Genomic DNA, 23,561 nt, shown 5'->3' with positions numbered 1-23,561 from the left:
TTACAGTCATTCACAGAAGTGTGTGAAGATTTCTCTTCATCTGCAATGATTGTACTCATTATAAAACCACAAATCATCTTCAAAGTATACAATTCTACACAATTGTGCTAAAGTATCTTAATGATTGACACAACTATTTGAGAAATTTACTCTTATGATTCACACTAACATTGTGACAATTTTATTATTTTAAAATAAAGATAAAATGTAAGAAAAGTGCATATGCTTTGTAATTCAAATTTAGCATTGTTAGAGATCTAAAGTCTTTTAAAACTCTTTTGAATTGCATTAAATTGGAAACGTTTTTTAATATTTTTGTCGAAATACCGTAAAACTGTTATCAGATTAGAGGTTTAGCCCAGTTCGCAAAGTTTCAAAATCTTAAATAGCGAAAAAATTTATTGTTTTTTAAAAACCTAATAGGTCACTTATCTTTAATAATCCAATCCTAAGTGAAATTTTACCAAAAAAAAATGTGATTGATAAGAAATTAGAAAATACTTAAGCCATATGGCTAAGTCTTAGCTCTGAAGCCCGTGTAACTCTGAATATCCCGGAATTCTGAAAACCTGGGACCCGATGTAGGGGAAAGTTCCCATGTTTCGTACAATCCCAAGTTTTGTAATAACTAAATTTTTCGTATGTTTCTCAATAAATGTGATTCATCGCATCCTCTATTTTAAAAACTGGGGAAAATTCCCCAGTTTTTAAATATATTGCAGAGTCATATTTATTCAGAAACATAGGAAAAATTTAGTCATTACGAAGCTTGGGATCGTACGAAACATTGGCACTGGGTACTTTCCCCTAACTCCTAAAATTTTGAATATTCTGCAATTTTTAAAAATTCTAAGACTTTGAAAATCCTGGGACAACGTAAATCCTGGAACTCTGGAAATTCAGTCTTTGAAAATCCTTGGTTTAATTTTAAGCGAAGGTAGAAATTATTTCTGTCCCCTTTGTTAAAATTTTGTCATTTTGATGCTTCTTGCTCTGATTAACGAATACAGAATGATTGGATTGCATAGGTAACTACAATAAACTTCATAATGGCTCACGAATCATTTTCTGTGCAATATTTCTCCATTCGTAAACTAAATATGACCATACCATCCGAGTTGTCACTTCTCAAAAAACACAGCAACATCCAGAAAATTGTCCGAAAAATTCGAATTCGAGAATTCACCGAAATTCCGGATGCAGTGTTATAAAATTGGATGCAAAGTTGAATATATTGTAATAACGAATGCAACATAACCTGACAAATGAGTATGAATTGAATCCTTTGAAGTTTCAAAAGACACGCGACTTCTCATGATGAAAAAAGACAGAATAGAATAAAAAGAAATTATTTGGTTTGCAAGTGGTTTGTTGCCAAATATCGTCTACTCAAATCTCCATCCTCAAATGAGGTAATATGAAAACATAATGAACAGAAGAAAACAGGCACCACCAATGGTAATGGTTAGTGCCGTTGATGTTACTGAATGCCCCTGTCTATCCGTATTCTTGGACCGTAGCGTTAAAATAAAGGCAATAATTTATAGTGAAAAAAATCTTGGAATGTGTATTGAAGCTATTGAAGTACGTACTTATACATTTCGACAGTAAAGCAAAGTTGTTTGAACAAAAGTCTGCACCATCCCACAAATTCCGCATAAACTTAATTTCTTCAACACAATTTCTGGAAAATTATCCAGCTGAAAACCCATCGGATTTTTCTCTTTTTAAGGCACATGGTGCAGCCTGCGATGCAGTTTTCAATCGATTACCACAAAGGCAAAAGGAGACCGCATTGAACAAAAGTATATTCTAAAATTTTAACATTTTATTGCTCGAACTCTACCACGAAAGAATATAATTCTTCGATGTTTGACGACTAATAATTTCCTCCTTCTTATCCGTGAGATTTATCCGTCTGTAATCAAAGCTAGAACCTACATGGTTAGAGACAGGGACTTGGAACCTTAGAGGAACCCCTATAAGTTGAGTCAAGGATCATAAATATGCCTAACAATTTTCTTCCGCTTCTGCATATTCCATCTAAAAACATCTTTTTAGGATAATTTGAAAACGCGTCGTATGATCTCAACAGAAATTTCGCCTATATTGGATAGTACCGTTTAAGCACTCCGGTTAAGTCTTCACAGTCAAAAGTTAAAAAAAAAACTCCCCTTTCTCTCCAAAACATAGTTTTGGGATTTCTTGAAAACGCGTTGTATTTTTTTCCTTTTATTTTATTGCTCGAACTCCACGGAGAGAGCAGTATATAAATAATCCCTTGATTTTGTCAGCCCCCCCCCCCCAAATTTCCATGTTCCGCCCCCGGAAACCATTTTTCTCAACAAATCTTCGCGTTTCACACGATTTTCGACAAATGCCACGCTGTTTGTGCGTCTGTCCGTCTGTTCCACTTCTAGAGGCCAAACGGTTCGAGTTAGCAACTTGAGACCTAAGGGAACCCCCCTCATAAGTCGATCCAAGAACATGCTCCTCATTCACCCCACCACCCATCCCCTTTTGAACTAAATCTTTTTTTTTAGATTGCTGGAAAACGCGACGTGCGATGTTTTTCATTTTCGGATATGTTTTAGAAATTACCCAGGCGGACAATTGACCATGTGTGAAAATATCGTTGAATCATTCCTAATAACGGTTTTTCAAGGTCAAAGTTTAAAAGGCTCTAGAGAGCGCATTTATCAGGCGAATGATATCATGCTCGTTAGAAAGGTCTTAAAATTTCTGACAAGACTGAACTGATTCCAAACGGTTATGAACCAGTAATGAACCGATTCATAACCGATTTTATTCGAAATTCAATTATATTAGCCCAAAGTTATTTTGAGCAATGTTTTTCAAAACGATTGTCAATCGATAATAAACCGATAAGTAATTTTTGTCCGAAAACCAATTTTATTACTCTTAAAATTATTTTGAGGGATCCTTCGAGTGATTTATAAATCGGTTGAAAACTGATTTTTCAAGTCAACGGTTAAATATGCCCAAAAAACGTATTTCTCAAATAATTGGCCAAAATTTGAATTCGTTGTAAAGGTCTTGGAATCTCTGAGAATCTTAAGCGAGTTTCAATCAATCGGTTATGAACCAATAATTGATTTTTATCCGAAATTGTGTTACATTTATTTGGGCAATCTTTCAAATAACTCAATAATCAACTAAAATTAGAGAAAATGACGCAGTATAAAAAAGCTTCTTCGAATACTCCAACTCTTGAATATGAACTATTTCTTGAATTTCCTCATCTTAACAATTTTATTAACTTGAACAAATGCTGCGAAACTTCTATTGGGTAACATTATCTAATTTACGAGAACAGAATTTCGCAGAACTGTAATGCTTTGTCACTCAGTTTATTAACATTTTCTTTTATTTTTATATTGAAGCAATTAATCGGAGTAATATTTATAGAGTAGAAAAATCAAGAAAGGAATTTCCTGTAGAATGATATAGACTGGGATTGTGGTTTTATAATTTCTTTGTCCATCAGCATTAAAACTAAAAAGAGCACACTCAATAGACTCTATTTAGAGAAATTCTATGCCATTCAATTGCTCAAAATGTGCACATAATGTGGTGTCTATTATGCCCCCCCAAAAAAAAAGTACAACGTGATCACACACTAATGCTGCAGACTGTATAAAAATTGCATTTGCATCAAAAACTCACGGAATACCATGGATAATCTGTACAGAACTAAAATATTTTAATGACCATGAAATTCTCACTATTTCCGTGTCAGTGTTAAGTTTACAAAAAAAAAAAATAAAATAAAATAAAATAAAAAGGAGATAATGACAAATTATTACTTTCCCGGCAAGAAGTCAGAATTAAAAAAAAAAGTTATTTACAACAATTATTACGCTAAAATTCTTGTTTAATATTTTGATAAACAACAAAAATTAAATGCATTGAGTAAATTAGGGTAAATATTCTCGTCAACTCAACACAACATTGAGCATCTCCTTATAGACAAGAACAAAGAAAAAAATAAGTACCAATCTCTGTACATTTAAGAAAAAAAACTGAAGAATTGCAATTGATTAAGAAAAAACAATCTAAGAAATTTTAACGTTTTCTCAGTGGTAAAAATTCAAAGTGAATGGTTAAAAAAAAACAAAGATAACTAAATACATTGAAGATTTTTAATTCTTTCTCTATCAATCAACATTTTGGCAAAAGATAATAATTTAAAAAAAAACTTGAATCACACTGGAATTTTGTATTTACACCATCTTTGGAGAATCATTCAAACAAATCAACGTTCTTGTTTTTTTCTGAGCGTGTACTTTTGTGTGTGTCAACAAAAATCAAAAAAAAAGTGTAGCAAACCAATATATCTTAAGAAAACAAAATATAAATGAAAACAGCAGTGTGTCCAAAAATAATTACAAAGGGATTAATAGAAGCATTAAAAAAAACAAAAAATAATCAAATACTTATGTAAAAAAGACTAACAAATTACATGATTACGGGGATGAAAATTAAAAATGACAAGTTAAAAGAAATTAAAATTGTAAAAAAAAAAATCTATGACACATGGAAAATTTGCATTTGGATGTTGCTGAAAGTAATACCAATAAAGAAATATTTTTAAAAAATAGGAAATAGAGAAGAGAAGAAAAAGAGTACAAAAAAAGATAACTAGTGGCAATTAATGTTTGTGTTTTTGTTCAACTAACAATGAGAATTAACAAAAAAAAATAAATGAAATATTACTTTTAATTCTAGAATTAATTGATCTTTAGAGAACATTACCATAACACTTTGAGGGCCATTTGTCAATTATTTTAATTCATATATTGTGCATTCGCATTAAAGCTTTTACAAAAAGCACAACTAATATTAAAATGTAATATATGTTCAAAATTTCTTAGTTTATCGTTATTATATTACTTTCTCTCATATCAAAATGGTATACCAAATTATTAATAAAATATTTTAAAAAAAACAGGTTATTTTTTGTTTCTTTTTTTCTGTATTAATTTCTATTTAGAGAAGAGAGAGTAATTCAGAGAAAAACAAAAAAGACATACGTATAAATAAAAAGAAAAACTTGAAAAATTGTCTTAAAAATTCAAAAAAAAATTAAGTCATCTTAAGTTTTATAAATAATAAAAATTTTAAGACACAATTACTTGAATTTTGTAAAGAAATGTATTTTTTTTTCTTTTCAGAAAGAGTGTGCGATATTTAAAATTCATTTGTAAAAATTTTCCAAATCCGTGCATTTTCTTAGAACAATAAAAAAAATGTACTAAAATATAAATCATCTAACTTTCTATGATTATTACAAAAACTTTTGAAAAATCACATGAGTAGCACTTTTAGTACTTAAGATTTTAGTACAGTACTTATTAGGATTTTTTAGAACATCAAAAATGGTGAGTACTAAAAATTAACCTTAAATTTTCTATAAACGATAGAAAAACTTCTAAACAACTTGTTTTAGTTTTTATATGGTTTTAGAACAACCAAATAAGAACTATAAAAAATCCTGGAAATTTTTGTGACTTTCCGAAATTTTCTTTTTAAAAAAATGTGTTTAAGTTTTGATATTCATTTATCACTAAAATTTATTAACTTTTAGTAATAGACTCGAAAATTTTGCGTAGGTCTGGTAAAAAAAATCATAAAATCCCCAATTAATTGAAAAAATAGGGTATTTACGTTTTGTTAGGGCCCAAATAGGCACAGGCTGATCCTCGAGAATATTTAGCCCGTAAAATGTGGCAGTAAAAATCTAACCTAAACTGTAACTAGCTTAGGATCATCAAACAGAAGTCCTTTGCATAAATTTCCTTTACTTAATGTATTACTGCAGAATTTTACAGCCTAAATATTCTTAAGGATCAGCCTGAGTCTATTTAGGCCCTTACATGTGACTTCGTTTCTTCCTCATAATATTACAATGAAAAATACTCTTAATACTAAGAATGTATCAAAAACAATTTTAGAGAATCTAATGTCAAAAAGTGACACGATTTTCATTTAATAAACCTTCAAAAAACCATGGAATTGAAGGGTTTATTGATAAAATTGGTCATTCGTTATGCTATTACTTTTATCATTATTCAATTTATCATCTATTATTATTTTCACTGAGAAAAAACGGGGGTGCGATCAACTTTTTTTCCTCATAACTTTAACACTTTTTAGGTGTAAAAAAATATCAACACTTTTTAATGTTACTTTTACACCTTTTTAAGGTGTAAATTTTTAAGGTGTCAAATTTTTTTTACACATGAAAAAGGGTAACATTAACCCCTAATACACCTAAAAAGCATAAAATTTACACCGATTTCGGATCAATAATGCAGGGTAAAATTAACATTTCCGGAATGTTATTTTAACTTTTTCGGATTTCTCTCAGATTCTTTTTTTCATAGATTTGGAAAATTTTTATAATGGAGTTGCTCACACAGACACTTTCGGAAATATCTTTACAAAAAAGCAAGTAATAATACGTTTCTTATAAAATAATTAAAGAAATTAATAAAATTTAAATGAAAAAATTGAATAAAAAAGGTGTTCATGTAATAATTTGTTAAGTTCTAGATACAATTTTTGTGTTTCATTTATAACTTTTCAATTTTGATTTGAGTTCTTGAAAAATATTTATAACAAGGGGTGACTAAGTTGAGTGAACTGTGAAGAGAAAAAATTGCAGAAATTGCAAGATTTCTTGCTCAGAAATTTGAAAAATTGAAAGACTTGCACACAAATCGCAAGATTGAGATATTCTTGAACAAAAATCATGAGATCGCACGATCTTAACACAGAAATCATAATATTGTGCGATTTTTAACACGGAACTCGTAAGATCGCTTGTATTTTTCACAAAAATCGCGAAATTTCGAAATCTTCGCTCTTAATCACCCCTTAGCTCATATTTAAAACATGCTTAAAAAATGGGACTTTATCTTTTGTAAGAAAATTTCACATGTTTCACAAATTTTCATATTTATATTAATGGGAAAAAATTATCAATACCAAACAGTTGACAATTTAGCTTATGTTAGTGAGATCTAGTTCTAATCTTCTCGCTAACTCACATACTTAGTTCTAAAACAAGTTAGCAAAAAGAAAAATAAGAAATCTATAAATTATATGAGGTTTTTTTGTATAGAACCTCTCAATTCTTCAGTACACCAATTCTCTTTGCTTTTAGAAATTTATTTTTAAAGCGCAAGAACTCAATAACTAAAGGTCATATAGTGATTACCGCAAAAAAACTATTCATTCTCAATAAAATTAAAAAAAAAGAAAGGGTAAGCCAGAACCTTAACAATATTACAGTGAACAATCCTTTGGTAAAAGCAATATTAAAAACAAAAACACAAAAATAAGAATTCATCTCTGAGTAATTTCTCTTTGTTATTCTAATAAACAGTGATTCAGTATTCTTCCTTTTGTTCTTACGATAAATTAGATTATATAAAAAATATTTGTAAAAAAAAAATAGTTAATCTTATTCTGGAATTCATTCACTGAGATAATAGAGAAGTAAAGAAAATACAAGACAAAATAAAAACTACACCAAAAATATTTCTTATTGCAATTTGTTTTCAAGCGATTATATATCATATTCATATATCATTTTTAAATCTATCAAATATATTTGAAATTGGAATGCGCATGATTTTCTTAACGAAATATTCCCTACTTCAAAATAAATCTTCAACTTATATACTAGAAAAAAATAAAGTCAAACAACTAAATTCTTCCTCTGTGAAGAATTTGGCGCGCAACAACAATTTTTTAATTTACTAAAAATTTATGTTATTTTGTGAGCACACTTTATCCTCTCACATCCAGAAAATTTACTCAAAAAGGAATGACATCACAAAGCGATAAACTTCACAGAAGAGAATTATCCTAACCACACTATTCCTGCAGCATTTTGAGGAGGTTCCTTTGAGAATATTATTCAACAGGGGACTTTTAAAGTTTTCTCAACTCCTCGGCGGACGGACAAACAAAACGAACAAAACTAAGTTCCTGAAAGCTAAATCCTCACAAACTATTTTTTTTTTGGGACATAAAATATAGAAATTTTAATAACTCACTGAAAGAAATAAAAATTAAAGGACGTTAGAATAACAAAATCTATCCAAAAATCACATACCTTGCTTCCGCGTTCATTGAAAATTATCTCAACATCGAGGATTGTTCCAAATTGCTGCACAAAAAAAAGAGAAAGAAAAATCACACAGAGAAAATTAGTGCATTTTCAATTCGGAAAACCATTGCTGCAACTCTTTTCAAATACGTGCCAGCACTGAAATCAGAGGGTTGACATTGGCTTGAAAAATTCAACCATTTTTAGTATACATTTTTTTCTACCTTTATACACATTTAACGTAATGTCTCCAAAACTACGTCAGAAGACAAATTAGGGTTTCTGGTAAATTACTTACTCAAAATCAACTTGACGTTTATTTTCAATTTGTATATTTTCTAATTCCTTGCTAAATAATTAGGTAATGAATTCAATAGTAACAAAAGACAACCGGTGATAAGGCCAGATAAACTTATGATAGCTGAGATTCTTTACAAACGACCTCGAAATGCGTACAACTCAGAAGCCGATAACATTGGCTCGACACGATTCTTTACCCCCAAAATTCAACTCACAATCGATTTTTTTAAGTATTTCGAGTTGCAAGTACCCCGAGTTGCACGCATTTCGATGTCACCTTTAAAGAATCCTAGCAACCATAAGCTTATCTGAGCTTATCACTGGTCATTTTCTACTTTAAATAGTTTGGATAGGGTAAATTAAACTAATTCAAAACCTGCTCCAAATGGAAATTTTTCTCTATTCCAAATGGAAACATCAATGTTTTCATGATAAATACAGTAGGGGAGACTGGGGCAAAAAGTCACAAATCGAAAAATTCAAAATTCAATATCTTCTATGATAAAAAAGATAGCGGCTCAATTTTTTTCTATAGATAGCCTCCGTTGACCTTCTTTAATGTCGTAAGTTTCTTAGAATTCGAACAAGGAATTTAGAAAATAAAAAATATCGAAATTTTTATCCCTATTAGGTGAGATTCTTAACAATCTCACCTACTATAATCCTAACAAAATTTCATGTCGTCCGATCGACCTCAAATTTGGCCAAAATGTGTTTCGCCACTTCCTGATTCCGAATATATATGTGGCTAAGTTACGTTCCCGGCCGGCCGGCCGGCCGTCCGTCCGGCCGCTCTTTGGAGCTTAATAGCTCCTAAACTAAAAAAGATATCGACTTGCGGTTTTCGGCAAAGGTTATATATCGGGCGAAAATTGCAACTTGGTGCATAGACCCCCCACACCCCACCCCTCCTTCCGCCATTTTGAATACCCCCCTTTTTTTGTTTTCTCAATAGCTCCGACCCTATGGCATTCAGCGGACTCAAATTTTAGTATGTTATAGCTGGGCCTTAGGGCTTTCCATCAATACCAAACTTAAGGTCCCCCGACCCCCCTGACACGAGCTATAAGGGTCCAAAAAAAATTTCTTAAAATGGCCATAACTCCGGTTCTAATTATCAGAATTTAAAAAGTGAGGGCTTTTTGGAAAGCTCTCGTGAAATGCCACTTCCCCTTCTAACATCGCAAGTTCATAAAACCACCGCTAGGGGCGCTTTTTTTAAAAAGAAAATTTTTAAATCTTAAAAGTTAAATAACTCAAAAATTCCATTGTGCATCGGGCTGAAATTTTAGTATGTTGTAGCCGTTGATTATACCTACCAAACAAAAAAAACCTTAAGTCGATCCATAACCCCTGACCCGAGCTATAAGGGGTCAAAGTTCGAACATTGACCGGCCTCTATCTCCGGTTCTAATTAACATAGCGGCCTAAATTTTACCTTTTTGGTTTCGTCTCGATGAGCACTTTCAGATGGAAGTTCAAAAAGTCACCACAGGTGGCGCTGTGATAGCGTCAAAATTCATCGAAATTCAAAGTCACTTTTCTCAAAAACGGCATTGTGCAAGTTAATGAAATTTTAGTATGTTGTAGTCCAGTCTAGGACGCTTCCAAAATGGTGCGTATGTGCGCTGTGGTTTCAATAGAACCGGAGATATGAGGGGTCAAAGTTCACGAAATTCAAAAAATCATATCTCCGGTTCTATGTGACCGATTTTGATGAATGAGGGCTTAAACGAAAGATCTCACCAAATGCTACAACTTTCTAGAATATTTGAACTTCGTGGGACCAACACCAGGGGCGCCACAGTCGAAAAACCAATTTCAATATTACATAACCTCAATTATCTCGACTGTCGCTGAACCGATTTTGATGATTACTTCAACATAATTGTAGAGGACATTTGTCTCTACATTTCGTCCATACATCATTTTCCGCTCAGACTACGCTATCACTCCGATTTTGCCGTTTAAGTGTGAAAAAATTGATTTTTCCCATAATAACGCTTTGAAATCACTCAGATGCCAATTTGACTGCCTCTACTCCACAAAGACACTTAAAATAGGGTTTTAAATGGAAAGTCCCGCAAAATACAACAATTCTTTGATTTAGTTGAAGTTCAACAAATGACTACTTGGGGCACTCTGGATGAAAAAACGAGTTAAGAAACAAAAAACCTCGCTTATCTTGGCTTCTGAGTAATCAATGAGTTCAAGTTCTACGGCAAAATTATAGAGAACATTCTGGTCTACATTTCACCCATATAACACTTTTCTGTCAGTTCATCCAAATCCTTGATATTTTGGTTTAAATACAAAATTTGTATAATTTCACGAATTTGATTCAAGATAACTGAATGGCGTCTCCCAACTTCAGCTCTAAATCGAATTTGCATGCACTCCGAGTTAGCTCACGTTAAGAATCTCACCTACATAAGCCGGTTAGGATTATCTGTCCCTTTTTGAAATATGTTCCTTGCAGAAGATAACAATTATTACCTACTTATTTTCCAAAATTGATGCACTGGTGAATATTTTCTAAATAATTTGGATTCTTTGAATACGAATCCGCTATCTATTTTATAATTTTACAAAGGTTCTTTTCTCCAGAAACCCTTTTATTAAAAATGGCCACTTGGGGTAAAAAGTAACAGAAGGTATAGAGCAAAAAGTAACAAAAAGCGAAGCAATTTCTGATATCTCACGGCGAAAAGAAACGTCATTATCATGTTTCGCCGCTTGTTGTTTGCATTGGTCAAACGATTTGCAGTCTTTTGTGTGTTTTTTTTTCTAAAATAGCTTGAAAAGCGCTTTTCTCGTTTTCTCACTTTTCTCGCCGAGAAAACGGTGATTTACAAAGTTGTAGACGAATAAATTTTCTATGAAAATATGTCCTCTCGGTATTTTTTTAAATTTACGGAAGCCCGTAATGAAGCGAATCGAAATATGATAATACCCAATGTCTGGTACTATTTGCCCCAGCATTTTTGAGAATAGTCACAAAATTACCTTTTAGAAATTGGCTCGGTAAACGTATTTTCTTACAAAATAGAGGAAAATTACTTTCACAAAGTTGTAGAGCGGTAAATTTCCTATAAAACTGCGCTAATTAGAAATTTTTGGAGCGCTCGAGTAGCTTGTAAAAAAATAAAATATCCGTTTTGTGACTTTTTGCCCCAGTCTCCCCTCTATCTATCTCTAATGTTTATTAAATCGATTTTAATTTGAAAACTTTTTAAATACAAGAAAAACACAAGTGCAAAAAGCTTCTATTGGAAACAAATTAATCCAAATGGAGACAAGGGAAATTTTTTAATTGGAGACAAACGGTGTAAGTGAAACCGAGACGAAAGGCTTCCAAAACTTTGTTGAGTTGCTCTTGAGTGCAGGATTTGTTCTTATTCCTGGTCTTTTCTTTTTTCCCATCTAAAACAATAAGAAAATCTCTCCAAAAAAAATCATATTTCCAGGGTTTCGTATTGCAGCATTTGCAGACACTTCAGAAAAACCTATTTTGTTCACGAAATAAGTAATTATTTCATTTGAAAATTTCACGTACCGTTAACAATAAAGATTAGCACATAATTTAACTAAAATTAGCCAGAAATATGACATAAATGTTAAACAAAACGAATAAACAACAGTTACCTCATTGTGTTTTTCATTGAAAAACATGGCCGATCGATGAAAAATTCGATGGTGAAAAGGTACACTTTTAATTTTTCTGAGAAATTAACAAATTAAAATTTGTGGATTTGAATGGATTTTCGCTTTATTTGGAGCAAAATTAACTAAATAATGAAACTGTGGTATAGAAAATATATAAATATAATAATTTAGTACTGTATTTATCATGAAAACAGTGACGTTTCCATTTGGAATAGAGAAAAATTTCCATTTGGAGCAAGTTTTGAATTAGCTTAATTTACCTTATGTTTTAAAACGTTACAAAGTCAAATATGCCCGAATTTTGTTCTAAAAATAATTTCAATTTAGTAATAAATTATCACATCTACCATAAGCTTATCTAGACTTTTTTATGTAAAATTACTATCAAGAGATTATTCTCCCTTTTGTTCACCAAAAAGTTTGAAGAATTTTGTATTATAACTTTAAACAAGTGAACTAAAATGCCATGAAATGTAAAAGTTACCACAGCTCTACTTTTCATCTTTCAGAAAGAGATTCACATAAATTAATTCTTTGAAAAAAAAGCAAACTTTTTAAATCTTACAGTTCTTTTACAGCACAAAATCCCCCGTCATAGTACCCGCATTATTATTATCCTTTCAAATCACCCAAAACAATTTATTATTTCAGTTCAAGAACCGCTGAAATCAGTTGCAGCAGCGGTTTTCCAAATTGAAAATGTGGAGAAAAGCCATGCTGAGAAATGGCCAACGAAAAAAAAGATACAAGAAAATCGAATTGTGTGAGTCAATACGGCGGCACATTGAAGACTAAAAAAAATAACATATTGCACAAAACACATTAAACTTACCCCAAACATGGCTCTAAGATCAGGGTCTCTGAATCTAAATGGGATATTGGATACATGGAGACGCTTCGGTTGGTTCTTGCTCTGATCTCCTGCCACAATAGCTGCACTTCCTGGCACTAGTGTAGTCGCGGCGGTTGACGAGGGTGCCAAAGTGGCCACAGCCGGCACCACAATCGGTGAACTGGCCACACTACTTAACTGTGGTTGCTGTGCTGCCGTAGTGACAATTAATGATGTCGCCCCAGCATCTGATGTGACAACACTTGTGGCCCCAATTGTTGCGGCTGCTGCCACAGCCCCACTACCGGCTGTATCCGCCTCTGTTTGCTGCAAAAGATCGGACTGAGCCGGTTGGAAATACAAGTGCCACAATAAATGACAACAATACACTTAGCGCGCAAATTATATAGAAAAAGACAAAAGGAGTATTTTCATGATTTACAAAGACAAGAAATTTAAACAAGGAAAAGAAAGAAAGAAAGTGAATGAAGCGTAGCAAAAATGCAGTAATATAATCTTGGTATTTACAATACAGCTGATTATTTGATGGGGCACACATGTAAATAAACATTGGTCATGCTACAAGATAAACAACTCTCAAAAATATCTCGTTGAACATCCACACAAATCAAGTCACAAGTGATTACAGTCCCAAAAGTCAAAATAAAACATTTTAGGTCAAGTTCCTAAAATCCAAATTATTTTTCCAATATTAAAATAAATTTAAAATAATGTTCTCAAAATAAAATCATTATGGCTCTGGCACATATTTTAGATCAGGAAAATTTCATAAAATCAAAATTCACATTATTATATACACAGTAAAAAAATGTGTAAAATTTTATTACTATAATAGTACAAAATCAACCATTTTAGTTGTTTAATTTAAAAATGTTTAAAAAATGCACAATAATTTTGTTAATTTATTGTCACGTGATTGAAAATTACCACTATTATAGTTGAAAAATTTTCAACAACGTTGTTTAATTTGAAAATGTGTAAAATTTTAACACTATAATAGTGTGAAATCGGATAAATTAATTATTTAATTGCGATCTGTGTAAAATTTCTCACTATTATAGTCATAAAAAAATTTTCAACAATGTTTTGTAATTTAAAACTGTTGAAAAATTCTAAAAATTACCACTATTATAGTATGATTATAGTTTTTTCACATTATTATAGTGTGAAAACATACACAACTTTATGGTATTTTTTGTCACATGATCAAAAATTAACACTATTATAGTTTGATCATAATTTTTAACATTACTATAGTGCGAAGCTTTGTGTATTTCAACCAAAGATGTTGAATTTTTAAACAAAAGTTGTTGAATTTTGATAGAAAATTTGTTGAATTTTTAAACAAAAGTTGTGTAAAAATTGTTGAATTTCCATTTAAGACATATACTTCAGTCAAGATGCTTTTCATTGAACAAAAGTCATATAGAACATCAAATATTTATATGCATAATAAGTATATCGTGAAGATCCGAGCATCAGATCTAATTATCACGCATTCGGGAGGATCCCGAGCACAGGAAAAAAACATTACAAATGTCTAAAAAGGAAAAAAAACTAAAATAAATTAAATGAAATGAAAATTCAACAATTTTTGAGTTTACACACAAAAATTCAACAATTTTTAAATTCAACAACTCCAAATTCAACAACTTTAAATTAAAAAATTTTAAATTAAACATTTTTTCCAAATTTAACACTATAATAGTGGTGTGAAAGATTACACGCTATAATAGTGTTAATTTTTTTTACTGTGTAGGTTCCAATTACGAGCTTCAGACCTAAAGCCCAAATAAAGACACAGGGATCGGCTTAGGGATCAGCCCGAAAAATGAGGATTAGTGTCGATACACTCACGGATCAGCTCATACTTTGAAGGATCAGGCTGATCTTCTAAATTCGTGAGGTCTAGTGAAATTACGAGGATTAAGCGACATCAGCGCCAGTGCTGAAAATAAATAGCTTCACTTTGGGGGTTTTTGGGTGCTTCTCGAAATGTCAATTGGGTGAAAAAACATGAAGAGTAATGGTACGCAATATCGCAAAATCTTAAAATGCATTAAGATTGGAGTAAAGACAAGATCAGAGTGCTCCTTACTGTACGAAAAATCCATTGATGTTGCGCTTAAGAAGCCTTTCAGCAATCAAAGTGTGGAGATTTAATAGAAATTTACGCTGAAAACGCTAATCCTTGATCCTAAATCCTCAGTGTATGATAGTTTGATCCTTTACCGCCAAATTTTACGAGTTGAGTATTCTCCAAGATCAGCCTGTGTCTATTTTCGGCATAAGGCTTAGCCATATGGCTTAACATCTTTAATTTCTTAGCAGTCAAGAATTTCTAGACAATTTGAACTTAAGATTGGATTATTAAAGACAAATGATCAATTACGTTTTGAAAAAACAATAAAATTAATTGCTATTTAGGATTTTGAGACTTTCGGGAACTGAGCTAAACGTCTAGTATGAAGATCGCTAATCGTCCATATAAGTAAAAAAAAAACTTTGGAATTTTCCAAGATTTGAAGTTAAGATCTTAAATAATCTTGTTTTTCGGTTTTATTTTTAATGTTGATTTTCAATCAGTGGAAAGCGTCTCATCTTTAAAATGTGAGGAACAGACATAGCTTTACACTTAGATGACCATAGGAAATTTTTTTAATCACCCAATCGTCATAGATTTAAAAGACTGTCATTTTCTTTTTGACAGTTGTCATCGCAATAAAGCATACTCATTTACAAGATGTATACATTTGTGCAGACATCATATAACGCAAATCCCCGCAAAATTTGAAATTTTCACAAAGAGATATTTAGAACATTTCAAAGAATTACCATATACCATCATCATGCAATTAGTACAAAGAGAAGATGAGTGTTTAATGGTGAAAAGTTCGAGAGACTTTTCCCAGAGAGCAAATGTTAGAATTTACTTTATAAATAGACTCCAACATATGCAACAAACAAGTAAAATTGGTCTGTTTACGGAATAAATAATTTATTAGTTGCCATGTTTTATTCTAAACCGCCAAAGCACAAGTGTGGCTAAATATCCTCTTCTAAAGCGTGTATGTTAATTTCATCTGTTTTTCATCAATTTTCACCTCAAATATGCGTATCCCTCTTTAAATATAATATTATACAACCGTATTTATATGTACACATTGATGAGAAGATATGCGTTAAACCGTGTATATGAGAAAATACCAAATATCACCCCTAAACATTTTGCTTAAACTAAGAGGCTACTCACAGAAATATACGATATACATGATAGGAGTGGACTGAAATATTTATATTCCAGTGGAAAATGTACAAAATGTACAATATTTGGTATTTATAACTGCCTCTTAAAAGATCATTACATTTTCGTAACATGTTTAGTACAAGTAATTAAAAAAAAACAATAGACATTTTTCGGAATATTTATTGATTCAAAAATTAAAATCGAAAGGGGATGGGGAAATGTCTTTAAAGTTCAAAAGTTATATGCTTTTTATACAAGATTTTGCAACATTTTTTATTAGCACATGCATGTACTAAACTATCCCTTGATGGAGATTTTCCATTTTTTGGATGAAATTGAGAAAAACGAAAAAAAAATATCTATTTTTGGGTTGGCCTCTTAAAAATTCAATTTGGTCTACAGCAAAACAATTTATTTAGAAAACTTTTTATTATCGGTATTAGAGACACATGAATTTTAACGAAATTCCCGTACTTTTAGGGATGAAACTCAGTGAACACCAAATGTCAATAAATCCTACTAAAATAAATTATATAATGAAATTTTTCCAAATTTCAACCAATACTTGAAAACAAATACATTTACGTCAGTCTTTCAGTGCCAATTTGTTTAATGAAGTGTACTAAGTCAAAGCAGCACATCTACTTTGGCGTCCTTCAAAACCGTAAACTCCTCGACGAATTTTTGCAGAGAAACTTAGATAAAAGTAAGCATGAATGTTAGGGAATGAAGAGTGGTGTACTAAAATTCTATTGGGTAATACAGTGCAGACTCGCTAATTCGGCTCTATTAAGATCGGACTACTATTTAATTCGGGTGGCCGAGGGGTTAATTCGAAAAAAATTGTTGACATTTTTCAAGTTTGATTATGATTAACAAATGCAGCAATTATTCTTCAATTTGCCATGGTTATGTTGATAAACGTATCCTTATGTTGCACTTTCTATGCACAATTGTGAGGTTATATTTCTCACAAAATCTCTATAGCAAGACCAAATTTCAATATTGATGCTGATCCGAACATTAAAAGGAGCTTAGATCCATGATTTTTTAATCTATTGCATCCGGCACGACAGGAAAATTTTAGATTAGGTGAATTTCATGTAATCAAAATTCACGTCCATTTCTTTCTAAAATGTTTTGAATAATGTCTCTCATTCTTTCGCCCTCGAAATTGAATTGAACTAAATTAAATTTGTTGTGAAGTTCAAAAGAAGAAGAAGAAAAGTACAATAGCGAAACTGACATAAGCAAAACTTTTGGGAAAGAAAAGGATGGAAATTTTGGTTTTATGAAATTTTAAAAGAGAATGTGATGATACTATAATACATTATACTATTAATTAACTAAATGAGCTAACCTTTAGCTAAATATCCTGCTCAAATTTGCTTTGTGTTCAGTATTCAGTAAGATAGTTTCTACAAAGACTTTTCCGAATTTCGATTTAGTATTTTCTTCATGTAGTACTAAAACCTTAGTAAAATATTCAGCAAATATAGCTAAATATTCATTATTTTGACTTTTGGGAAGACAATCCCTATTTATGCAAGAATCAAGACAAATTGTTTTATTTAGGGGCACATCAGAAATTCTCTGAGACATACTGAAAAGTCTTTTTCTTAGTACTAAAAAGTTTTACAAAGGAATTCGAGAAGATGGTAGTTACAATAAAACTTGCCAACTCTCTGTTTTAAAATTATCCCAGTTAATTAGCTTCAATTTTGCACAAATTCCCCAAACTTCCGAAAAACTTCTGTGTGTATCCCTTCATATATAATATTTGCTCTAGGGCTCACTTTATATGCACGACTCTCTTATGTATTATGTATTTTTGAGGGTGACTTTTGGCCCCACTATATTTTACACTGCTGCCACCCAGACCTAATAAATAGTCCTAACAAGAGACACGGAGCACTGGGTCGTGAAGACAAGACATGAGCTTCAGTAACTTTTGTATCGTACTGGGAAGAAAATTTTAAGATAAAAAAATTGTATTTTCTCTAAAGACTTCGTTGTAAAGTTTTTGTGAAGCAAAAACATCCTCACAAATAGTTTGAACATTACCCACAACTCTCCTCAAACCCTATAAACATGGGATTTGAAACAAGTATCTTCGTCTTTCAGCAAGAAAACTTCTCTCATTGGATTTTAATACAACGAACACGAAGATGATTATGAAGATGGAAGGATCAACTTTAGTGCAAAATATTGTTGTACACGAGGATATAAATTTCGACGATATGCTTCCCATACTATTAAAAAAGTAATTCAACACACCTCCCACTGCTATAGATTCCTGGTAAAATGTAATAAGGATTGCAGCGAGAAGTGCACTTTATCATATATTTAGCATGTAACTCGTTTTAAAATTTAGGAGAATTCCCATTAATTTTTGGTTGTTCTCACAGAAAGACGAAAATTCAGACTTTTATATCACGTCTCAGGAAGAAAGTTTCTTATCCCTCTTTCACCGCTTTTAAAATATTCAAACAATCAATAAAAGTGCTCCAAAAGTATTTCTTCTCCCCTTTAATATCTTTCCCACTTCAATACCCTTTTTCAATCTTCCATCTTCCAGAAGAATTTTTCTTTACAATCTTCCCGTAAAACCAAAAATCTTCTTATATACCTCTGAAAAAGAGTCATTCTTTTCTCCTTTTTGTCCAGAGAGAGAAAACTAATCAATAAAACCACATTTTTTTTTTACTCAGCAGAATCGAAAGTCAACACAAATGAAAGTAAAATCAATTAATGATTCACTAAATCATTAATTGAGAAGTTTCTCCATACTTGAGTGTTCTAGATATACAAACATTACACACCAAATTCATTTTCTGCTTTTATTATAGTGATTCCGTACATAGAAGAAAGAAATTTCTCTACATTTAATTTTCTTTGTTAGCACAACACTCCCAAAAACATTTACAGAAACATTTTGAAAATGAACCAATAAAATATCTCTTTTTCTTTTCAGTCAATAAAATTAATCTAAGAGAAATAATTTTAAGAATAGTTAACTTTTTTCTCGTCATAACGGATACACTTTAAGGTGTAAAAATATACATGAATATTTTTTCATGAAAATTTTACAACATTTTATGGCTATTTTGCCATTAGTAATGATTTAAAATCTTCTAATAACACTTAAAAAAGTAGTATTAAAATTGATTTCACGGCTCATTATTCTCAACATAAAATTAATATCAGAGTGTCATTTTAACATTCGGAATTCAATTGTATTAGTAATCTTAAACGATTTCCGTCGAACTTTTAAGCAATTTATAAATTGATTCAAATCGTTCAAATTTATTGTGAACTATTAAAGATTAAACCAGTTAAAATATTGAGAACAATAACATTAAACAGGGAGCAAGGAAGGAACCTCTACGCGTATTTAGCTCCTTCATCGAAACTAAATCGGTGTTCCTGGACAGTTCCCGAGGACTAACTGATCCTTCCACCACGAGGCTTATACGGGCTTCAGACCTAAGGCTTAGCTATCTGGCTTAAGTCCTCTAATTCCTTATCAGGCACGATTTTTTAGGAAATTGTTGTTTAGAATTGGATATTAAGGGCAAATTATCCAATAGATTTTGAAAAATCAATAAAATTGCTTGTTATTTAGATTTTTGAGACCTTCGGGAACTGGGCTAAACCTCCAGTCTGAAGCTGGCCTTAAATTAAGTGTCGAAAGCACACGCGAATACCTCAACCACAAAAAAAAGGAAAACTCGCGGATTCTATCTTGCGGTAATGAATACATTCAACACAAAAACTCCCTTTTCAGGACCGGCTCTTAGAATCATTTCAATGAATATATTAAAGGCCTGTCGACGAGAAAAGATCTTCTTTGTGATGTTTGTGTAAAACATAAATGTGATGTACTTTGTGTTCAGGAGACACATTGGCTCCGTTCAGTAATAACCTTTCGAAGAGACAAAGCCACTCCAAAGTCCAAAACCAAGCCAAACCTTATTCGAAAATCTACCGAAAGCCTAAAGTGCAAGTTCATATACCCGATGCTTGACCGCTAATTGTTGTGCCATTTCGAATTTCGACATTGACACTTTAATCGTGAAAAAATCTCAGCAACAGTGTGCAAACTTTTGCTGCAAAAAGTGAATTTTTGTATTGTTTTGTGGATTTTCAGGATGGTAGAACGTCTTAATTGCAATTTCATTCAAAGAATATTGTCCTATTGATGAACTTGCTCACTTTTGTGTAACTCGTTGATTTAAACGTTCGAACTTCCAACGGGTTTTTAGTTAAGTCCTCTCTGATATACCTTCGAATCGGTAAAGGAAAAACCTCAACCGGAGAGAGCTCTCAAATCGGGAAAGTAACTAAAAGATAAAATGCTTTGTGAACACTCCGTTTTATTATTTTGTAATTTAAATGAAGATAAATTAAATGATTGAAAGCAAAAAAAAATTAGAGGTCAATTCCCCAAAAGTTAAACTCCTAAAAAAAGTCGATGATCTCTAATTACGCATCCTAATATTTTTTATGTCTTGCCATAAAAAAAGCAAAACAGAGCCTCTTACGTATTGCATACTGATCTAACAATTTTGTAATTGTCTGTAAAGTATAATTATTATAGAGGTCTATTTCCCACAAGGATGTTATATAGCAAACATTTTCAACACTAAATATCCAACATGATTCAATAAAAGTTAGAGGAAATCACTCATGAAGCTTCTGTTGGGAGTAAATTGAGTTTCATGGCTAGGAAAAAAGAGAAAAAAAAACATAGAATCAATTGATTTTGGATTAGCTATGCTCGTTGAGAAGAGAGTATCATTTTGTACTTTTCTTAAACATTGAATTTTTAATGAAAATCCTCTCTAGGAAGATAAGATAACCCTTGGCAGAGAAAGTTCTCCTATTCTCTCGATGTGAAAAAAAAACCCTCCTCTTTGAGTTTTTTTGTATATATATAAAATTCTTTTACGTTCAAAATATTTACAAATTTCTTTTTTCTTATTTATTTACAATACTTTATTTCCAAAAACAAAATCTTGATATTGATTGAATATTTTACTGTGTGATGTCTTTTGCGAAGGAAAAATACTTTGTATAATGGGACAAAATTACAAAATTTGTCTGACAAGGAAGTCAAAGCTATTGTTATTCATGGATTCTCTACATCCAAAAAACCCTTTCTGTCATCGACAAATTCAATTATATTGAAGAGCCTCTTTTAGCGTGATATATCAGACAGATTAACTAAAAATAAAGCATAACATCAAATAGTAAACATTCCTACATACAAAGTAATTTTTATATTGAAACTCCCAATTGTGCCTAATAAAATCAATATTATTCTGCATATATTGATATACATTCTTATTTAGTGGATTTTTTCACGTGGGAGGCAAAGCAAAAAGAATAAATACAAAGAAAGAGTTGGAAAATAATATAATAGAGATTTAGATTACGCTCATTTAGGGTAAATATACTTTCTTCGTTATTTTTCATCACACTTTTCAGAGAAACTACTAAGAAGTTGGGTAGAAAAAAATAAAACGAGAAATGAACCACCAGTTGAACAAAAAATATAGAGAAGCGTATTTAAAATGCTGTCGCAAGTTTCTAGATAAAAAGTGTTTAAGTTCTTCAGTAGACTACAATTGAGAAAACTAGTTTTATGGCAGCTTTTCTTTTATTTCAATTCGAAAAGTGTTTTCTATATACTTTCCTTTTTTTCTATGTATTTTGTGTACTTTCATCTTAAATGCTTTACACTAAATCCAGATAAAATTATATTGAAAGTGTCTGCACATTAAAGCTGAAAAATGTCTATTTTTGAAGCTTTATTAGAAGAAAAATGCCTCCACAAGGGAAAAAAATCTTAAAAATTTTAGTAAAGAAAGGAGTGGCAAAACGTTTCAGGCTTTGCGAAAAGTACTTTCGCATAATTTACGGGTTTTCGGTTCAAAACCGATTTATTGAACAGATTCAGGCACTCAAAAGATATCCTGAAATATCTTAGGAGCAATACAAATTGATCTCCTGATAAAAATTATTTATCGGTTATGAATTGGTTCATTACTGATTCATAACCGATTGGAACGGATTCATTCTTGTTCGAAATTTAAAGACCTTTCCAACGAGCCCACATTTATGATACTATTCAGATGAGAAATGCGTTCTCTGAAGCTATTTTAGCTTTGACTTTGAAAAACCCTTATTGGGAATGAACCAATCGATTTCGTATAAGGACGAAATGTCCGCCTGGATAATCTGTGAAAAACATTCAAAAATGAAAAAAACAAACGCACAACTTTGGTCATGGTCAATATTCATCAATTAGATGATTTTTGAGAAATTTTATTACACTGTTTGTCGGTTTAACCATCAGCTAACCTATAAGCTACACATTTTGAGTTAGTAACTTGGGGAACTCAGAAGACCTCCATAAGTCAGAATACGCGTGATTATTATATCCTTGACTAGTGTTTTTTCCTTTATTTTTGGATATGCCTAAGAAATTGTCTAGATGGACTTTTTATCCGTATATCGTCGGTTCCGAAGAAGACTATTGTAAGTCCAAAATGTAAACTTTACAGGAAAGAGGTTTAAAGTTTGACAGCTAAAATTTATTTTCATTCATTTCACTGCAATTAGTATACTTTCAGCTTTTGAAACTATTTTATCATACTTACGCATTGAATATCTTCTAGTTAACATTACTTTTAAATTAATTATAACAAAATTGTGGGCAAAAACTCAATAATTGGGCACGCTGATTTTAAGTTTTTTTCTTGTAACTTTTGCAGGAATATCTTAATCAAGATAAAATTTTGTGGGGATATAGATCTAAAGTTTCTGCATCCAATGATACCATCTTTTTATACTATTGTAAGTAGACTTACAATAGTCTTCTTCGGAACCGACGATATAGAAATGCATTGGGCCTATTATAGGTTTTTTGAAAATCAACAATTTAAAAGGCTCTAGAGAGTGTATTTTTTTAACCTAATTGGTCAAATTTGGGTCCGTTGGGAAGGTTTTAAAATTCCTAATTGTGAATTAGTTCAAACCGGTTATAAATCGGTAATGAGCCAGTTTGTATATTAACCAATAATTATTTTTATTCGGCATTTGATTAGATGACTCCTAACCTATATTACACTTTTTTTTTGATTATGCGTTGCGGTATACTCGAACTCATGAACATAATTCTTGAATTTTTTCAAATTGTACATATGTTAAGTGTGTTAGTAATAATCAATCATAAATTTTCAAGAATAAACTGATCTAATATTCACAGCACTGATCTGTAAAAATACGCGACAAAATGTGCCATATAATTTTCTTTTTTACACTCTCTTATTCCTTCCACACGATAACAT

At 31.4% G+C, this 23,561-nt stretch overlaps 1 protein-coding gene across 45 annotated transcripts in view; it reads right to left on the bottom strand.

The window, feature by feature from the left end:
• Positions 1-23,561, bottom strand: part of LOC129801511 (RNA binding protein fox-1 homolog 2) — a 150,288-nt gene that overhangs the window by 40,803 nt on the left and 85,924 nt on the right. For 30 of the 45 annotated variants that reach the window (XM_055846659.1, XM_055846645.1, XM_055846655.1 and 27 more), the window contains 2 exons: positions 12,939-13,280; positions 8,147-8,200 (listed from right to left, as the gene is read on the bottom strand). In XM_055846659.1, the coding sequence (XP_055702634.1) occupies positions 8,147-8,200; positions 12,939-13,280 (396 nt within the window). The remainder of the gene's footprint in view (positions 1-8,146; positions 8,201-12,938; positions 13,281-23,561) is intronic. The other 15 variants (XM_055846629.1, XM_055846638.1, XM_055846630.1 and 12 more) reach the window with 1 other exon arrangement.

This window comes from Phlebotomus papatasi, chromosome 2 (genome assembly GCF_024763615.1).
Source record: "Phlebotomus papatasi isolate M1 chromosome 2, Ppap_2.1, whole genome shotgun sequence".
NCBI lineage: Eukaryota > Metazoa > Arthropoda > Insecta > Diptera > Psychodidae > Phlebotomus > Phlebotomus papatasi.
This window is presented reverse-complemented; position numbering and strand designations above follow the sequence as displayed.